Source organism: Nyctereutes procyonoides, unplaced genomic scaffold (assembly GCF_905146905.1).
Source record: "Nyctereutes procyonoides isolate TBG_1078 unplaced genomic scaffold, NYPRO_anot_genome, whole genome shotgun sequence".
Taxonomy (NCBI): domain Eukaryota; kingdom Metazoa; phylum Chordata; class Mammalia; order Carnivora; family Canidae; genus Nyctereutes; species Nyctereutes procyonoides.
In genome coordinates, this window is record NW_026575037.1 from 13,775,222 (window position 1) to 13,793,027 (window position 17,806).

Consider the following 17,806-nt stretch of genomic DNA (forward strand, 5'->3'; position numbering starts at 1 on the left):
CTGCACCACCGGGGCTGCCCTATTTTATATGTATTTAAACAATGGTTCAAAGCAATAAAAGAATTAACTGCTTTCTGAATTTTATCACCCAGTAACATATCAGTAACACACATAAAGATGTAATATTCACTGATTTGTAGAATTCCCCCTATGACACTTAATTTTGTATGTTGGAGTCTGCTAACCTTGGTTGTATTGCTGCCATGCAAAGGTCAGGCAATGTACCAGTCATTGAACACACATACCAAGTTGTCAAAGCGTGGTCATTGGTACAGTGAGAAGGAACAGAAAGGATACATCTTAAAAGAGCACAAAGCAATCACCTCGGCAGAGGAAGTTAGGGAGGCAAATTTGTGTCTCTAGAGAAATCCCAGGATATGGAAAATGAGGAAGGCATCCCTCAGCATACTGCCTAGTACATTCTCTGTAAAGGAAGAATAAAACTATTGCTTTAACTTGTTTAAAGCCCTCAGTGGAAACTGTTAAAGCAAAATAATGAATTTTTCTACAGGTTTGAGAGTCACAGGGAAGTACAAATAGCTACCAGTGATGAGTCTGTGTTTTACTTAAGTGGCAAAATGAATCATAACCTCCTATATGGGGCACTGAAAACCAACATTTCACAATTAAACTTCAAGGGATTTGCTGAAAGTAAATGTCTTTTGTGTCTCCTGAAGCACATGGGTCTTCATCAGAGCTTTTTTTTTTACAAAAGATACCATCAAAGGTAACCTTTCTTTGGACAAGATTATGGAATGGTTTTCCTACAGCTGCACAACATTCTCCAACATTCCCATTTTCCATCAGGATGAGGCTCTACCTCACTTCCATTAAGCAATCCAGAGGCTCCTAATGTACACATTTCCTCGTGTGGATTGGACACTGCTCAAAAGGTTTACCTGCTTCGGGAATAGTGGCCTCAAGATCTTCCAGCTACCCCACCAAGTGACTTCTTGTGAGGATGTGTCAAGAACCTCTTTGTTTATATCACTTCTTTCTGGTAGCCATGAGGGAATACCATTTCAGCTATGAACAGGGATGTGTTACAAAAGGCCTGAATGAAATGGGCTACAGGAATGTGTGCCTCATGACAAGAAAGGTGTATACTGAACATTTGGAAGATGACAGAAATTATCTGTGATGGTTCCTTTTGCAGAGTGTTTATTGGCTGCATCCTACCTAGTTAGCAAGTAATAATTTTTGAAAGCATTCAGTTCTATTTGTTGGAAATAAAGTTTATTGAGGATATTCTATCTGCAGTAAAATGTACAGATTTTAAGTTTGACGACAGATGTAACCACCACGTCAATAAAGATATGAAATACTTTCCTAACCCTAAAAGGCTTCCTCATGACCATTTCCAGTCCGTACTCCTTCCCCCAGGAACCACTGATGTTTTCTGTCACCATAGACCACAAATAACTATTTGCCTATTCTAGAACTTCATATAAATGGGATCATTTAGCATGGTCCTCTATGTGTGACTTTTTTCGCTTACCCTTTTTAGATCTATTGATGTTGTGGTTTGTATCAGTAGTTCATATTTATGCCATTTTCACTTCTTTTGAATCACTGTAGTATAAATTTGTTTCTTAAATTGTATATAAAATTTCTAATGTCCTTTTACAGATTTTTGAGATGTAATTCATTTAGTTGCCATATATATTACATGGTAAGAATATGCCACAATTTTAAAAAATCCACTTCCTTATTAACTGACATTTAGGTGGTTTTCTCATTTTTTCCTCATTTTAAACAATGCTGCCACAAACATCGGTGGGTGCTGGAGGGAAAGTTTCTCTAAGGCATATATCTAATGTAACATTGACAATTTGTAGAACATGAATATCTTAACTTCACCAGATATTGCTGTATTGCTCTACAAAGTTGTAGTAACAGTTTACCTTATTGCTGTTGGGGCTTAAGAACTCTGTATATCCAAATCCTCACCAACAGTTGATATTGCCCGACTTACAAATTTTTGCCAATCAGTGGTTGTAAAATGCTATTGTATGTCATCATTAATTTGTTTTGCATTTCATTGACCATTCTTCTTATTGATTCATTAGACCATTAGGTTTCCTCTTTGTTTTCATAGTTTGTTAGAACTCTTAAACTCTTTTGCCCACTTACTTTTTCATGATATTAACTGCCTCTTACTGGTTTGGGGAGTCTTTATGTATTTTGGATATTAATCCCTTGCTGATTATATGTGTTGCTGATATTTTTTTAGTCAGTTTTAACTTTGATTTTTATAGAAATTAACATTTAAAAAATGTGATCACATTTGTCAAATTTTCCCCTTATGGTTTGTGTATTTTATATGTTATTTAAGAGAACTTTGAGATTGTAAAGATATTTAATATGTTCTTCTAAAAATTGAAAGTTTTGCTTTTTACACTTAGGTCTTTAATCTGGAATTGATTTTTGTGTCAGGTGGCAAGTAGAAATCTGATTTTTTTCTCCATTTGAATTGTCACCTGTCCTCAAACCACTCATTAATCCATTCTTGCCCTTTGGTCACTTAGCTGGTTTCCTTTATGTGTGTGTGCATGTATTTCCTGGCTCTCTTTCTGTATATTTTGTTCTTGCACCATTGCCCTTTTGTTTTTATTTACTATAAGTTTATAATAAGTCTTAATATATCTGGCAAAGATAGCTCCTCTCCTTCAGAATTGTATTTTTATTTTTCCTTTAGAATTATCTTAACTCTTTTAATCCTTTACTGCTCTTTGTGAATTTTAGGGTTAGCTTGTCCATTCTCTAAGAAACCTACAACAATAAAAAAATTCTCTTGCAATTTTGTTTCAGTTTACAATGAATCTATAGATTAATGTGGAGAGAATTGACATCAGTGGTTTATAGAGTCTTACTGTCTCTGCACATGACATATACCTCTACTTAGGTCTTTTTAATTCATTTTTATTTTTATTTTTTTTAGAGATTTTATTTATTTATTCATGAGAGACAGGGAGAGAGAAAGAGAGAGGCCTAGAGACACAGGCAGAGGGAGAAGCAGGCTCCATGCATGAAGCCCTATGTAGGACTCGATCCCGGGACCCCAGGATCATGCCCTGGGCCAAAGGCAGGCGCTAAACTGCTGAGCCACCCAGGGATTCCCTACTTAGGTCTTTTTTAAAATCCTTCAATAAAGTTTTATTCTTTTCTTCCTAAAGTTCTTTTTTTTTAAAAATACAGCTTTACTGAGGTATTATTTACATACCATAAAATTCACGCCACTCTAAAGTTGCATATCTGTTGTTAGATTTATTACCAGGTACATTTTAGTTTTTATTATGAGATTCCTTATAGTTATTATGAATAGTACCCTTTCTAAAATTTTTGTCACTGGTGCATAGGAAAGTTGTACCTATTGTTTTCTTGGTTTGGGCTGGCAGAAAAATATTGTATTAAGAGATCTGAAAAAGACTGGGGACTTTTTAATTTTCTTTTTTTTTTTTTTTATTTTTTTTTTTTTATTTATTTATGATAGTCACACACACAGAGAGAGAGAGAGGCAGAGACACAGGCAGAGGGAGAAGCAGGCTCCATGCACCGGGAGCCCGACGTGGGACCCGATCCGGGGTCTCCAGGATCGCGCCCTGGGCCAAAGGCAGGCGCCAAACCGCTGCGCCACCCAGGGATCCCACTTTTTAATTTTCTATCATAAACTAGGATAGGAGAGAAACCCTCATTGGAACATATGGTAATGCAAAGGAGTGTTGGAAGTCCATTCTCAGGAGATTGAAGAAGATAAAAGAGTGACCAGAAACTCTCCAAATCTTAGACCTGTTCCTGAATGTTCATACCAGCAGAAGGAGCCCTTTTTTTTTAACTTCTCTTCACATTTATAATTGGCACCACTCTATACATTCATACATACGTTTATTTACTCATATTCTTTTAAATTTAAATAGGGAGTTCTTCCTTTACATTAGGCATTAAGCCTGGCATTTGGGATTAAGATTTTTAACTTGTAAAATTAAATTTTCCAGAAGAGTGCTATGAAAAAGACAAAGTTTAGTTGGCTAGCCTCTCAATGGGGCTATCAAAAATAATGACCCTTTCCAAACCTCTTTCACATATACTTTTGTATTTAATACTCATAGCAGTCCTCAATCATTTTTAGAGATAAGGAAAGTTAAGTAACTTTAGGTATTATTGTTCCTGACAAAAAATATGATTTAACTATATGTAAAATGATAGAATGTTTTATTAATAATTGCTTCTGACTTTGATTCCTTTTGTATGTAGTTCATAATAATTTGTACATTAGTCTTTTTTGAACACTACATGGAAAGGCCTTGAAGACATCTAGAAAGAATAAGGGAAACCACAGTAAGACGGCAGTGATGAAACTCCAAATGTGTGTTTCCTTCTGATACGAAGGCAGCTACCTTAGTTTGTAGATGTACTATACTCTCTGTTCATTGTTACTTAGTCATGATAAGTGGAAGCTGCTGGTAGGATGAGAGATTTATATGGGATAGAAATTGACATAAAGGAAATCTGTAGTAATTAATTGAGCAATGACTTAAATTTTTACTCTTCGGTTACTTTTTATTCCATTTTCAAAGACGTCGTCTTTAAGATTCTGGTCATTTGGCATTTTCCATCCTTTCAACACAATGGAATGTATTCGATTATGGCATCCATGCAAGATTAATAATCTGAAGCCTTTTTTCTATTTGTAGTCAAGGATTTGAAGATCCTCACCAAAGCCAGAAAACATTTCTTTTTCACTAGAAAAGTTTCAAACAGGAACTATTACTCAAACTAAATAGATTGAGTAAATGAACCTGAAATTGGCATTTCTTCCATGTATGAATTAAAAAATCATTTAATTTTTTTCATTTTATTTTAGTCACTGTATATATGCCTTATTTCCTGGGTCCGCGGGAAGCATGAGTCTGTTGGGACTTGGGACAAGAAGAAAACAAGACCTCTTCACAAGAAAAACCAGACACTAACAAAAAGTATCCCAAAGTCTGAAGAGCTAGACCACAAACATGGCTGACAGGGATCCTGCAGAGGGTAAGACTAGTCTGTACAGCACGGATTTTTCCATATTTGTGCTGTAGGAATCTAGAGCTGTGCTAAGAGAAGACCTCAAATGACGGAAGCTTGAAGTTTGGAAGTAAAAAAGAAGCTAGCTTAATTGATTAGTTTGTTATGATTATTCTTACTCTTGTATTTACTGAAGTCCACCATTATGTCAGATTCGAATTGTGAGGAAGATTAATGTTTTAGAGACTCCAGTAGTATTAATTCAAAACCTGTAGTATTGAAAAAATATATGCATCTTAGGGACCAATTTTTAGAGCTATATTTTTATTTTTATTTTTTTAGAGCTATATTTTTTTTAATAAAGTGAATCATTTTATTTTTTTTATTTCTTTTATTTTTATATAAATTAATTTTTATTGGTGTTCAATTTACCAACATACAGAATACACCCAGTGCTCATCCCGTCAAGTGTAGAGCTATATTTTTAAAAATAAAAAAAAAGTAATGTGCCATCTATTTAGAGATCTTTGAATTATAGGGAAAAAGGAAATTTAAATTTTTCATCTTGTATATATATGTAGGAGATATAAAATAGAATAGGAAGTATATATTTCAGAAGAGGGCATATTTACTTAAACCTTTTATTTAAGGATATTTTAAAATATATAGGAGAGCGCTATAATGAATTCCCACGTACTCAACATTTAATTCCTTTTTTTAGAGTTTTTATTTAAATTCTAGTTCATTAAAATACAATGTAATACTAGTTTCAAGTGTACAGTATAGTGACTTCAACATAACATAGGTTATAACTGAAAGTTAGATTTAATGCCTTGGATTTCCATTTAAATATTCCAGGCAGGCAAGAAGACATTAAATCATTTTGTTGTTAGATACTTTAGTTTACATCTCTTAAAGATAGATTTTTTTTTAAAGTAACCAAATAGCATCACACCTGAAAAAATATTAATACTGTTTTTTTAATATTTAATCAGAATGCACATTTTTCCACTTGTCTCAAATCTTTTTTGTCCTCCCTAATGTTTTTTTCCTTCACAGGGTTTTGCTTTTTTTTCTTCTTTATAGTGGGCCACTCACTGCATTTGATTGATCTTTTAGGTTGCTCTCTTTTAAAGCATTATTATAGAAAATGTCAAACATTCATGATAGTATAGAAGGAAATGAAATGGATCTCATGTACCCATAAAATGGCTTCATCTGCTGTCAACATATTGTTTCATCCGTAGTCTCCCTTCTTTCACTCATAATCTTGAATTGAAGAAAATTCTAGACATGTAATTTAGCCATAAATATGTGATACTTGTCTCTAAAAGGATGTTTTAAAAAATTATCACAATATATTGTACTTTTTTTTTTTAATTTTTATTTATTTATGATAGTCACACACAGAGAGAGAGGCAGAGACACAGGCAGAGGGATAAGCAGGCTCCATGCACCGGGAGCCCGACGTGGGATTCGATCCCAGGTCTCCAGGATCGCGCCCTGGGCCAAAGGCAGGCACTAAACCACTGTGCCACCCCGGGATCCCCACAATATATTGTACTTAAAAGATGAACAGTAATTCCGTAGTATATATCTGGCATTCAAATTCTCTGATTATCTCATAAATATTTCAACAATTTGTTCAACATTAGATCTAAACAGTGTGGTCACACATTGCATTTTGTTGATATATTTGATGTCTTTAAGTTTCTCTTAATATGTTGGAAACCTTTCTCTTTTTTTTTTCTTTTCATTGCCATTAGTTTTTATTTTTTGCTGTTATTAAGGAACCAAAGTCTCTTGTCCCTTTGAATTTCTCACATTCTAGGTTTTACCAATTATATGTCTGAGGCATGATTTAATGTATTCCTCTGTATATTTCATGGAAACTGATACCTCTAGAATCTTGATCAGATTGACCAGTTGTTTGGCAAGAATACTTCATAGGTGGTATAATGTACTTCCCATTGCATTGAATTGGGAGGTTAATAATGTCTGGTTTTCCCTCTTTCTGTGATGTTACAATTGATCAGTTCTACAGTTTTATCAATCTGATTGATTCATTATAAAATTTCTCACTAGCTTTTTTATAGTGGTTTTGTTGCTGTTGACAATTACTGCCTAGATTCATTATTTTATTAGGGAAGAGGATATTTTTAATACAATCAAAAATTGGTTCTGTCATTCAGAGTAGTTTTAAATTAGTATTATTTGTTAAATTTATTAACACATAAATTTGTCTTAATCAGCTTTACTGAAAACCAAGAGAAATAATGTTTAAGAAGAGTGCCTTATAAACCATAAAAATCTATACACATATTACTTATTATTTATCAGGGATCTTGTTAAAATACAAAAAGAATTGGGATTTTTTTTCAATAAAAATTATAAATTTTTATCTCAATAGTCTCTCAAAAGGATTTGAAAAATGACCCGCCAATAAGTTCTCAGGCACAGGAGATCGCAGTCCCAGCAAGTACCACCAAAGAAGCTCAGACCCCTGACCTTGCCTCTGATCTTAACAAAGTTCACCAAGAGGTAGAAACAGTAGGTCCAGGAAGTACAGACACAGATGATCTATCAGAAAGTCCAGATGAAACAAATTATGAGAACTATCCAAAGGATAAAACAGAACATGAGAACAACCAGAGTTTTCAGGATGAAGAAGAAGAACATCAACTCTCTTCGGAAAGTCCAAGTGAAAAACCCTTGGATCCAGAACCCACCTGTTCTCCAAATGACAAGGTAGGAAGAGAAGATGCACTCTTCTGGAGCAGCTCTGCAGCCCTGCCTGAGGAAGTGAACAGCGAACCTGGAGTGTTACAGGAGCCACCTGCCATAGACCCTCAGGGTACCCAGAGCCCTGCTTATTCCCCTGCAGCACCGGAGAGCCAGAGTACAGCGAGGAGGCGACTGCAGGCACCAGGTGAGAGAGCCCATTGGACTTCTGTTTTGTATTGCTCTATTACAAGCATAGGTCAGGGTCCTTCTTTTTAGAGAATTTCTCTTCATAGGATCAAGGCCTTTGGGCCTTGCCCAAGGTCACTTAAAGAGATATGACTCAGCTGACATTAGAGTGAGGTTTTTCATCTGCTAGACTAGCTCATTACACCACTTAGGTAGCTTCCAACACATTATTTTTTTCCAACACATTTTTAAACAATATTTGTATTTACTTATTGTTTGTAGTAATGTACAATTTTTAAAAGGAGGAGGTACATGACTTTTTAAAACTTCACTTCTGGCTTTTTCTTTGGAGCATATTTTTACTTAACATTTTTAAAATATTTTTTCTTTTTGAAAACTAAATGCCACATAAATCTAGAGATGGGTATATTTAAAAACCAGCATCAGTGGTCCAGTGCCCTTAACTCAGTCATTTTATAGGACTTTAAGTGAATCAGTTAATTTCTCTTTACATAATTTTCCCCACTTGTCTATTAAGGTGAATAAGCATCCTGTCTTCCCTTATGAAGATAATAGTTATAGTGGTTAAGTCCTTAACTGGAACTCAAAAGAGAGGTGGATTCTAGTTGTGGCCCTACCACTTGCTAACTTGGGTGACCTTAGGCAAGTGTCTTAACTTCTGTTACTTCAGTTTCCTATTTATAGAATGAAAAAGTTGGATAAGGGATCCCTGGGTGGCGCAGCGGTTTGGCGCCTGCCTTTGGCCCAAGGCGCGATCCTGGAGACCCAGGATCGAATCCCACATCGGGCTCCCGGTGCATGGAGCCTGCTTCTCCCTCTGCCTATGTCTCTGCGCCTCTCTCTCTCTCTCTCTCTCTCTGTGACTATCATAAATAAATAAAAAAATTTAAAAAATTAAAAAAAGAAAAAGTTGGATAAGAGATAAACTAGCTGGTCTCTCCCAGCTCTCTCTGTCTATGATTGCATGTATGGGTTTGTATTTTATAAGTACTTGGAAGAACTCATTCTAAATGCCTATTTGCCAAGTGCAAAGGGATATAAAATCTAAGACTTTCTGTTCATCAGGGACTTGACTAAGGGCTTGAAGGAAGTTCCTGTTTTGCTATAAATCAGTGACTGATCTCAAATATATGTTTCTTTTCTTTTTTTTTTTCAAATATATGTTTCATTCACTAATCATTAGAATAGTCTAACTTCATTGAAAGCAATGACTATGTCTCTGCCATTCATTGTGTTTCTGTGGCACCTGGCATAGAGAAGCAACTTTATGAATAGTTGTTACATGAAATGAATGTGATTTGTATGGAGTATTCTAATAGAATAGAGGAAGAATAGAGGAAGAAAATACAATTTTAAAAGTGCAAGCTGTGGGCAGTAACTTAATATAATGGAATGCTGATCTAGCAGATGAGAAACCTTGTTCTAATCTCAGTTTAGCTACATCTCTTTATGTGACCTTGGGCAAAGCCCTTAATGTCCCTGGACCTTTTGCCATGATAGGTAAGGTGGAGCCACAGTGGGTGATATTAAAGATCCTTTCATATTCTGCGATATGATAGTTTAAATTCCTATTTTTGGGGGGTGTGATATGACTAAATACACAATCCTTTATAATTTTTTTTAATTTTTATTTATTTATGATAGTTACACACAGAGAGAGAGAGAGAGAGAGAGAGAGGCAGAGACATAGGCAGAGGGAGAAGCAGGCTCCATGCACCAGGAGCCCGATGTGGGACTCGATCCTGGGTCTCCAGGATCGCGCCCTGGGCCAAAGGCAGGCACCAAACCGCTGCACCACCCAGGGATCCCCACAATCCTTTATAGATGGAGATGATCTTACTTCTTTATGTTAATAGCATATACCATTTTGAGTTATTTTTCCAGTAAGCACACACCTTGACTGTAGAGTGACTTAGAGTGCCCTCCTTTTCACTCACACATTTTTTAAGATTGATGTCTCACCCTACCTACATTTTTATGTAGTTCATAAGTTTTCTTAACTTGGTATTCCTTGCTTTTTATACTTCCTTCACTAAGAGGTTCAAACTTGCTTTTGTAAGCTGTTCTGTAACTGTACAGTAATCTCTCTTATCTCTAAACTTAGAGTCTCTGCTATTTGTATACTTGGGGTCTTGAGGAGTCACATAACTTGAACCCTGAAATTAGAGTGTCTTTGCCTTATGATGTTGAGTCTAGCATACAGCTAATGCTTCTTTTTTTTTAAAAAAAAAAAAAGCATTTTATTATGTGTGCTTTATTTATTTTTTAAATAGCTGTCATTTATTTATTCGAAGTAACCTCTATGCCAAGTATAGGGCTTGAACTCATGACCCTAAGATCAAGAGTTGCATGCTCTACTGACTGAGCCAGCCAGGTACCCCTAGCTAACACTTCTTTAGTCCCGTTTTAATTTTGTACATTGTCAAGACACATTGTAGATAGGTTTGGCTGCAATATTAGGATGCTTGTTGCTTTGTCCTTGATGTAAGGGCCAGTGGGAAATAGTGAATTTAGCAACAGTAACCTTACATGAATTTCACTACTTCATTTTATTCTTCTAGGTAGAATCAAAGTAATAGCCTTAAGGAAAAGACAGGAAAAAAAGTTAGCTTTGTATAAGAAGATTTTTACAAAGTATAGTAATCCTCTCAGTCTAGTAAGTCTTTGGTAAGAGGTTTAAAGTATATGATACCCCGTTAGTGTATTGTCTAAAAATAATGTTCCTTTGTCCCCTAGAAGCTGAAAGTCATCAGCAAGAAACACAAGAATTGGAAGAAAACAAACAGAATGCACTGGATACCGTAAGAAAGATGAATACAAAGAAGTTTTTGAATTATGGTGAGAACAAAATTGGTCTTATTTTATAATGTTGATTTACATTCAGAAATCCTCAGAGAAAGCACCTAGAAAACTAGCAGATTTAAGCAGTTTTAACATTGTTTTGTATGCTTTTAATTCCAGTAGAGTTAATACATGGTGTTATATTAGTTTCAGCTGTGCAATATAGTGATTCAGCAATTCCATACATCACCCTGTGCTCATCACAACAAGTGCACTCCTTAATCCCCATCACCTGTTTCACCCAGCTCCCTGCCCTCTCCCTTCTGGTAACCATCAATTTGTTCTCTGTAGGTAAGAGTCTATGATCTTGGTTTGTCTCTTTTTTCTCCCTTACTCATTTGTCTTGTTTCTTAAATTCCACGTATGACTGAAATCATATATTGTCTTTCTCTGACTGACTGACTTAGCATTATATTCTTTAGCTCCATCCGTGTTTCAAATGGCAAGATTTCATATTTTGTTGGTTAATATTCCATTGTATGTTTGTGTGTGTGTGTGTGTGTGTGTGTGTGTGTGTGTGTGTTTACCACATTTTCTTTATGCATTCATCTCCTGATGGACACTTGGGCTGCTTCTATAATTTCTCTGTTGTAAATAATGTTGCAGTAAACATAGGGCTGCGTATATCTTTCTGACTTAGTGTTTTTGTATTTTTTGTGTAAATACCCAGTAGCACAATTACTGGATGGTAGGGTAGTTCTATTTTTAACTTTTTGAGGAACTTCCATATTGTTTTTCACAGTGGCTGCAACGGTTTGCATTCCCACCAATGGTGCAGGAAGGTTCTCCTTTCTTCACATGCTACCAGCATGTATTGTTTCTTGTGTTATTGATTTAGCCATTGTGATAGGTGGGAGGTGATAGATAACCTATTTGTAGTTTGATTTGCATTTCTCTGATGAGGAATGGTGTTGAGCAAGTGTCTCTTGGCCATCCAAATGTCTTCTTTGACATGAACAGAAGTATCTGTTCATTTCTTCTGCCCATTGTTTAATTTATTTGTTTTTTGGGTGTTGATTTGTGTAAGGTCTTTATAAATTTTTGATACAAACCCTTTATCAGATATGTCATTTGCATATGTCTTCTCCCATTCAGTAGATTGCCTTTTAGTTTTGTTGATTGTTTCCTTTGCTGTGCCTAAGCTTTTTATTTTGATGTAATCCCAATAGTTTATTTTTGCTTTTATTTCCCTTGCTTCAGGAGACCTATCTAGAAAAATGTTGTTCTAGTCGATGTCAGAGGCCTTACTACCTGTGTTGTTTTCTAGGATTTTATGGCTTTATGGTTTTAGGTCTCACATTTAGGTCTTTAATTCTTTTTTTTTTTTTTTAAGATTTTATTATTTATTTATTCATGAGAGAGAGAGAAAGAGAGAGGCAGAGACATAGGCAGAGGGAGAAGCAGGCTCCATGCAGGGAGCCCAACGTGAGACTCGATCCCGGGTCTCCAGGATCACGCCCTGGGCTGAAGACAGCACTGAACCACTAAGCCACCCAGGCTGCCCAGTCTTTAATCCATTTTGAATGTGTTTTTATGTATGGTAAGAAAGTGATCTAGTTTCATTCTTTTGCATGTAGCTGTCCAGTTTTCCCAGCCATTTGTTGAAGAGACTTTTTCCCAGTGAATTTTTGTTTCCTGCTTTTTCAAAGACTAATTGGCCATATAGTCATGGGTTTATTTCTGGGTTTTCTTTTGTGTTCCATTGATCTGTGTATCTGTTTTTGTGCCAGTATGATACTGGTTGATTACTACCACTTTGTAATATACCTGGAAGTCTGGAATTATAATACCTCTAGCTTTGCTTTTCTTTTTCAAAATTGCTTTGGCAGTTCAGGGTCTTTTGTGGTTCCATATATATTTTAGGATGATTTGTTCTAGTTCTGTAAAAAATAGTGTTGATATTTTGTTAGGGGTTGCATTAAATCTGTAAAATACTTTGGGTAGTGTAGCCATTTTTATGATATTTGTTCTTCCAGTCCGTGAGCGTGGAATGTCTTTCCATTTCTTTGTGTCATCTTCAGTTTCTTGCATCAGTGTTCTTTAGTTTTCAGAGTATAGATCTTTCACTGCTTTGGTTAGGTTTATTCCAAAGTATCTTCTTATTTTTGGTGTGTCAATGGGATTGTTTTCTTGATTTCTGTTTCTGCTGCTTATTAGTATACACAAATACAACAGATTTCTGCACATTGATTTTGTATCCAGCAACTTTACTGAATTCAATTATGAGTTCTGGTAGTTTTTGGTAGTACCTTTAGGGTTTTCTGTATAGAGTATTGTTTCTTCTGCAAATAGTGAAAGTTTTACTTCTTACCAATTTGAAAGCCTTTTATTTCTTTTTTGTCTAATTACTGCGACTTTTTTTAAATGTATTTTTTTAAACGTTTGGTAATAAGTAATAGTAAAAGAGAGCAATAGAGTTTGAAGGATTTTCCTTTAGGGGTCTGGCAGATATTTTGCCATCCTTAACAAAAATGGGAATTCCCATAGGAGGAAGGGCTTTCCATAAATAAGAAACTAAAACTGCTTTTTAATTACAGAGTATTAACTTCTCAAAGGGCATTTTTTACATTTTGACCCTTTCAGAAAAAATGGCCCATTGTAGGTATTAGGTACTTTGAGAAGGTGAAAGACTATTGCAATAGTTTATTTCTAAATCACATTATTAGTTACAGCAACAAATACATAAACTTAGCTTTTACCTTTTAACAAAAATACTGTAACTTCAAATAATTAAGATAATAGAGAAGAAGTGTTTCTGGTGGACCTTAATTAATATCTCAAACTTTAAAGGATATAGACAAACTCACCACAACTAGTAAAATCTAACTCGTTTTAATTTTTCCCCAGGTTTATTTTCTGATCTATGTTCTAATTTTGTGTTTTATTTTCCCATTCTCTGACAGGCTCCATCTTTTTTGGCTTCCTGGTTATGACACTTTTTTTGCTAAGTTGTGTTAATAGCTTCTATTCCTCTCCAGCCCAGCAAGTGCCCAAAAATCCAGCTTTGGAGGCCTTTTTGGTTCAGTTCAGCCAATTGAAAGATAAATTTCCAGGCCAGAGTTCCTTCTTATGGCAGAGAGGACGTAAATTTCTCCAGAAGCACCTCAATGCTTCAAACCCTACTGAGCCAGCCACCATCATATTTACAGCAGCTCAAGAGGGAAGAGAGACCCTGAAGTGCCTGAGCCACCTCGTGGCAGATGCCTACACCTCCTTCCAGAAAGTCTCTGCCATTCAAATTGATGGGACTGGAAGAACCTTGCAGGACAGTGACACAGTCAAGCACTTGGTTGATGTGGAGCTGAGCTCGGGATTTGAGAATGGCCAGAAGGCTGCCGTGGTACACCACTTTGAATCCCTTCCTGCAGGTTCTACCTTGATCTTCTATAAGTATTGTGACCATGAGAATGCTGCCTTCAAAGATGTGGCCCTAGTCCTGACTGTTCTCCTAGAGGAAAAAACATTAGAAGCAAGTGTTGGCCCCAGGGAAACTGAAGAAAAAGTTAGAGATTTACTCTGGGCCAGGTTTACCAACTCTGACACTCCTCGCTCCTTCAACCACATGGACTCTGACAAATTGAGCGGGCTCTGGAGCCGCATTTCACACCTGGTGCTGCCCGTCCAGCCTGTGAAGAGCATAGAAGAACAGGGGTGCCTTTTATAAGTTAAGAACAGAATTGGTTTTTGAAGGCATGGAGTTATTAAAAAGTCAGTTTATAAACCTGTTTCTCTGGAAGGAGGTTGATGAAAAGCCTGGAAAGCACAAATGAGCTTATTTTAGAGAAAAAAATTCATTTTTTTTACCTTTTGTAAAATCTTTCTAAGCTTGACAAAACTTGACTTTTTTTTTTCCTGGCCTTTCAAGTAAATCAGGTTTAAAATATGCATAAAAATGTAATTGAGGCTCTTTTTTTTTATTTAAATCTAAAAATATAGCAACAGAATCATTACATGGGAGATAAAATCTTCTCAGAATGACTACAGTGATTTTTGTTTCAGAGTCTAAGGAGCCTTTTGGCTAGTGTTTGGACTTGGACTAGAGTAATTACAATTTTATGAAGCAATGGTAATTTAAAAAATGTTTTTTCTATCACGTTAAGTATTTTTTAAACTGATTTTAATAACCTAGTCATGGGATTATATCTTATACTAATTTGCATTTTTAACAGTATAAAAAGAAATGTGAATTCAAATACTTAGCTATATGTAAGGCACTGTGCTTTTATTCCGTTAATGGGCTGAGGTGTAAAAGCAACTATCCTCAAGAAATGTTCTTAAAAATTGGAAACAAGGAGGAAATTATTTGTAATCATTGGAAATGAAGCAATTCCAATGGACCATATCTTTACTTCAGCTTTCTTGAATGCTTTAGAGCAGTGGTTTCTAAGCTGTGTCTACTGACAACCCTCCCCTTTTTATCAGAGCATTTCGCTTTTGACTGCTCTATATAGTGGGAGTCTCCATAAGATTTAATTGGAGCAAAGAGTTCTCCTGATAATGAAATTTGAGAATCATTGATTAAGTGAAAAAAGCATTAGAAGATAGGAATAAGGGGAGAAAAATAATATATTAAAACTTATGAGTTAGAAGATGAAATAATAGGTTTATTATACAGACATGCTATTTATAAAAGATAAAGACATAAAGATGAACAGCAGAATGTATAAACTGGTATTTGCTGAGTATATTTCTGATGCTTTTGTTAATTTCTGTTAATCATCATTTCTGTCTCCCCTGAATGGAATTTTATAATTGTCTCGGATGAGAGTTTGAGTGCCATTTAAGCAGAACAGATTTTAATAACTAATTGAATAGTAGATTTTATCTGGGTACAGTAGCATAACTTCACCATGCTATCTACTTGTTACACAGTGATGGAACATATAAATGCAGCTCATTTGTTGACTAGATAGTTGAAAACAACAGTAGGTTAACAATTAAAGAAATCCAAGAGACACTATACTTCCTAAAAGGAAGCAGACATGGTGAATAGATTCTAAGAGGTTTGAATGCCCAATAGTAAATGTTGGACCGTGTTCTGTGATTATGAGAAAGATTGAGAACAGTGTTGATGGAGACAGTAGTTGTTAATTTGCATTGCAGCTCTGAAGGCAGAACTCTAGTAAAATTGTATAAAGGGTCTGTTCCATGACGTGGAACCATCACCATGATCTTGGAATATCTCAACTAGTTTTTGGCTTCTCTGCTGCTGTGAGAGCAGAATATGTATGTATAGTGTGTGTGTGTGTGTGTGTGTGTGTGTGTGTGTGTGTGTATCTTTCCCGTGTTTCCAAAAAGCTTTTCATGTTTTAATCAGAAGTCACATGATTAAAACATGAAAAGCTTTTTGGAAACATTGGGAAGATACAGGGATCTTTACTGATACCTAAAAAGAGATTATAAAGACATGGGGGAAGAATCTATTGGAAAATATCTGTCACAGGAAAGACACATACATCTGTTCTATCCAAGGCCTTAAGTGGTGGTCAGTTGAGTGTAGGGCATACCTAAAAGAACTGTTTTCGTTTGTGACTTTGTGAAGGAATCTTTCAAATAGATTTGAGTAAAGACCTGCCTGAACAAAAGGACAGAGCATAGTAAATATAATATCAGTATCAATCCAATACAGAATCAGAGGAAATTGAAGAAAAATGTATATACCGTATTTGAATTTTTTCCTGTATTTCTAGATCTCAGGTGCCAGCTAGCATTCTGTCACACAAAACCAATGGTGCCTTGTAGACTTGTTCTGTTGGCCTGCTGACCTGTGCTACCTCAGATCTATGAAGAACCAGTATGAAATGTGCATACCCAATCTACCAGTGTCTCAGATCACAGATGAGAAAAACATTTTTGTTTCTTCATTCAGTTGAATATGATTTTTTATCATTTTCTTTCAATATAATTTAGAAAAAGATTGTAAACTGGCACTTTTTCTTTTAATGTTTAGCCTTTGTTAAAAAAAAAAACACTTTTCCTTTCATGTATAAGTGCAATCAGCTGAAACTGTTGTCAGTTTTCTATCCACTATTTCAAAACTTATATTAAAAAGAAGCAGTTTATTAGTTTTGGGTCTATTCATGAATAAAATGATTATTTTTAAAGCATAAAACTTTATATTTTTTAAATGTACAAATAATTAAAATGTATTATCTAATGTATGCTTAACATTAATTTCTATTCAGTTATTTCTTTTTTTTTTTTTCAAGTTTACAGATTTTCTTTTGCGTATCTGGGATTTCATCTTTCATTACTTTTGCGGTTTTGTTTTTTTTTTTTAGAATAGTGACTCATGGGCATAGGATATCATACATGATACCATACATAACTGTTTAATTATTATCACAGAAAAATTGTAATTACATTCTGCATTAATATAAGTTGCTTCCTGAGTGATATCAGAGTTCCAGAAGAAACTGGTGTAGAATCAGACACTGGTGTAGAATCAGTCCAGACACTGGACTTTGGAGTTTTTTTTCTCCTGTGAGGTAGTTTTAAGTTTCTCAGTTAGTTTTGAAGAGTTGGCAGAGAAGTTTCAGGGGATTCCTATGGCTAAAAAAATTAATGCTGTTGTTTCCTTTTGTATCTTTTAAATCAATAAAATAGCTTAAATGTATTTTGTTTGAAAGCCTCCAAGCTTTATGGTTGGGCTCAGCAGGCCTGTGACCTATCATCCTCCAGCTAATGACCTGGTTGAAAGTGCTAGCTGCTGCAATGTTTTTGACCCTTTCACAGTTTTTAATTGTTTGAGTTACACTTTTATCCATTAAAGACAGTAAGCATAATGAGAACTGATGTTAAAATATAACAAGCAGAGTATGTGAAAGTGATAATAATACAGCAAGGTGATCTTCACTGGGACTATATTTGCATGTACCTGACCAAAATTTTTATGTAGCTTATGTAGATGTCTAACGTTTCAAAAACTAATGTTAAATAGAAAACATATCCCATTAGAGTTATCATTTAATGAGAATAAAACATAACCACACATAGTTTATTTGTAGAGAAGTATTTAGAAATAGCA

General features: G+C 35.2%; 1 protein-coding gene across 3 annotated transcripts in view; it reads left to right on the top strand.

The window, feature by feature from the left end:
- Positions 1 to 17,395, top strand: part of LOC129506065 (torsin-1A-interacting protein 2-like) — a 41,607-nt gene extending 24,212 nt beyond the window's left edge. For all 3 annotated transcript variants that reach the window (XM_055319522.1, XM_055319521.1, XM_055319520.1), the window contains exons 2-5: positions 4,865 to 5,034; positions 7,418 to 7,936; positions 10,675 to 10,776; positions 13,683 to 17,395. In XM_055319522.1, coding sequence (XP_055175497.1) covers positions 5,010 to 5,034; positions 7,418 to 7,936; positions 10,675 to 10,776; positions 13,683 to 14,443 — 1,407 coding nt within the window. In that variant the 5' untranslated portion in view covers positions 4,865 to 5,009 and the 3' untranslated portion in view covers positions 14,444 to 17,395. The remainder of the gene's footprint in view (positions 1 to 4,864; positions 5,035 to 7,417; positions 7,937 to 10,674; positions 10,777 to 13,682) is intronic.
- The last annotated feature ends 411 nt before the right edge of the window (positions 17,396 to 17,806 follow it).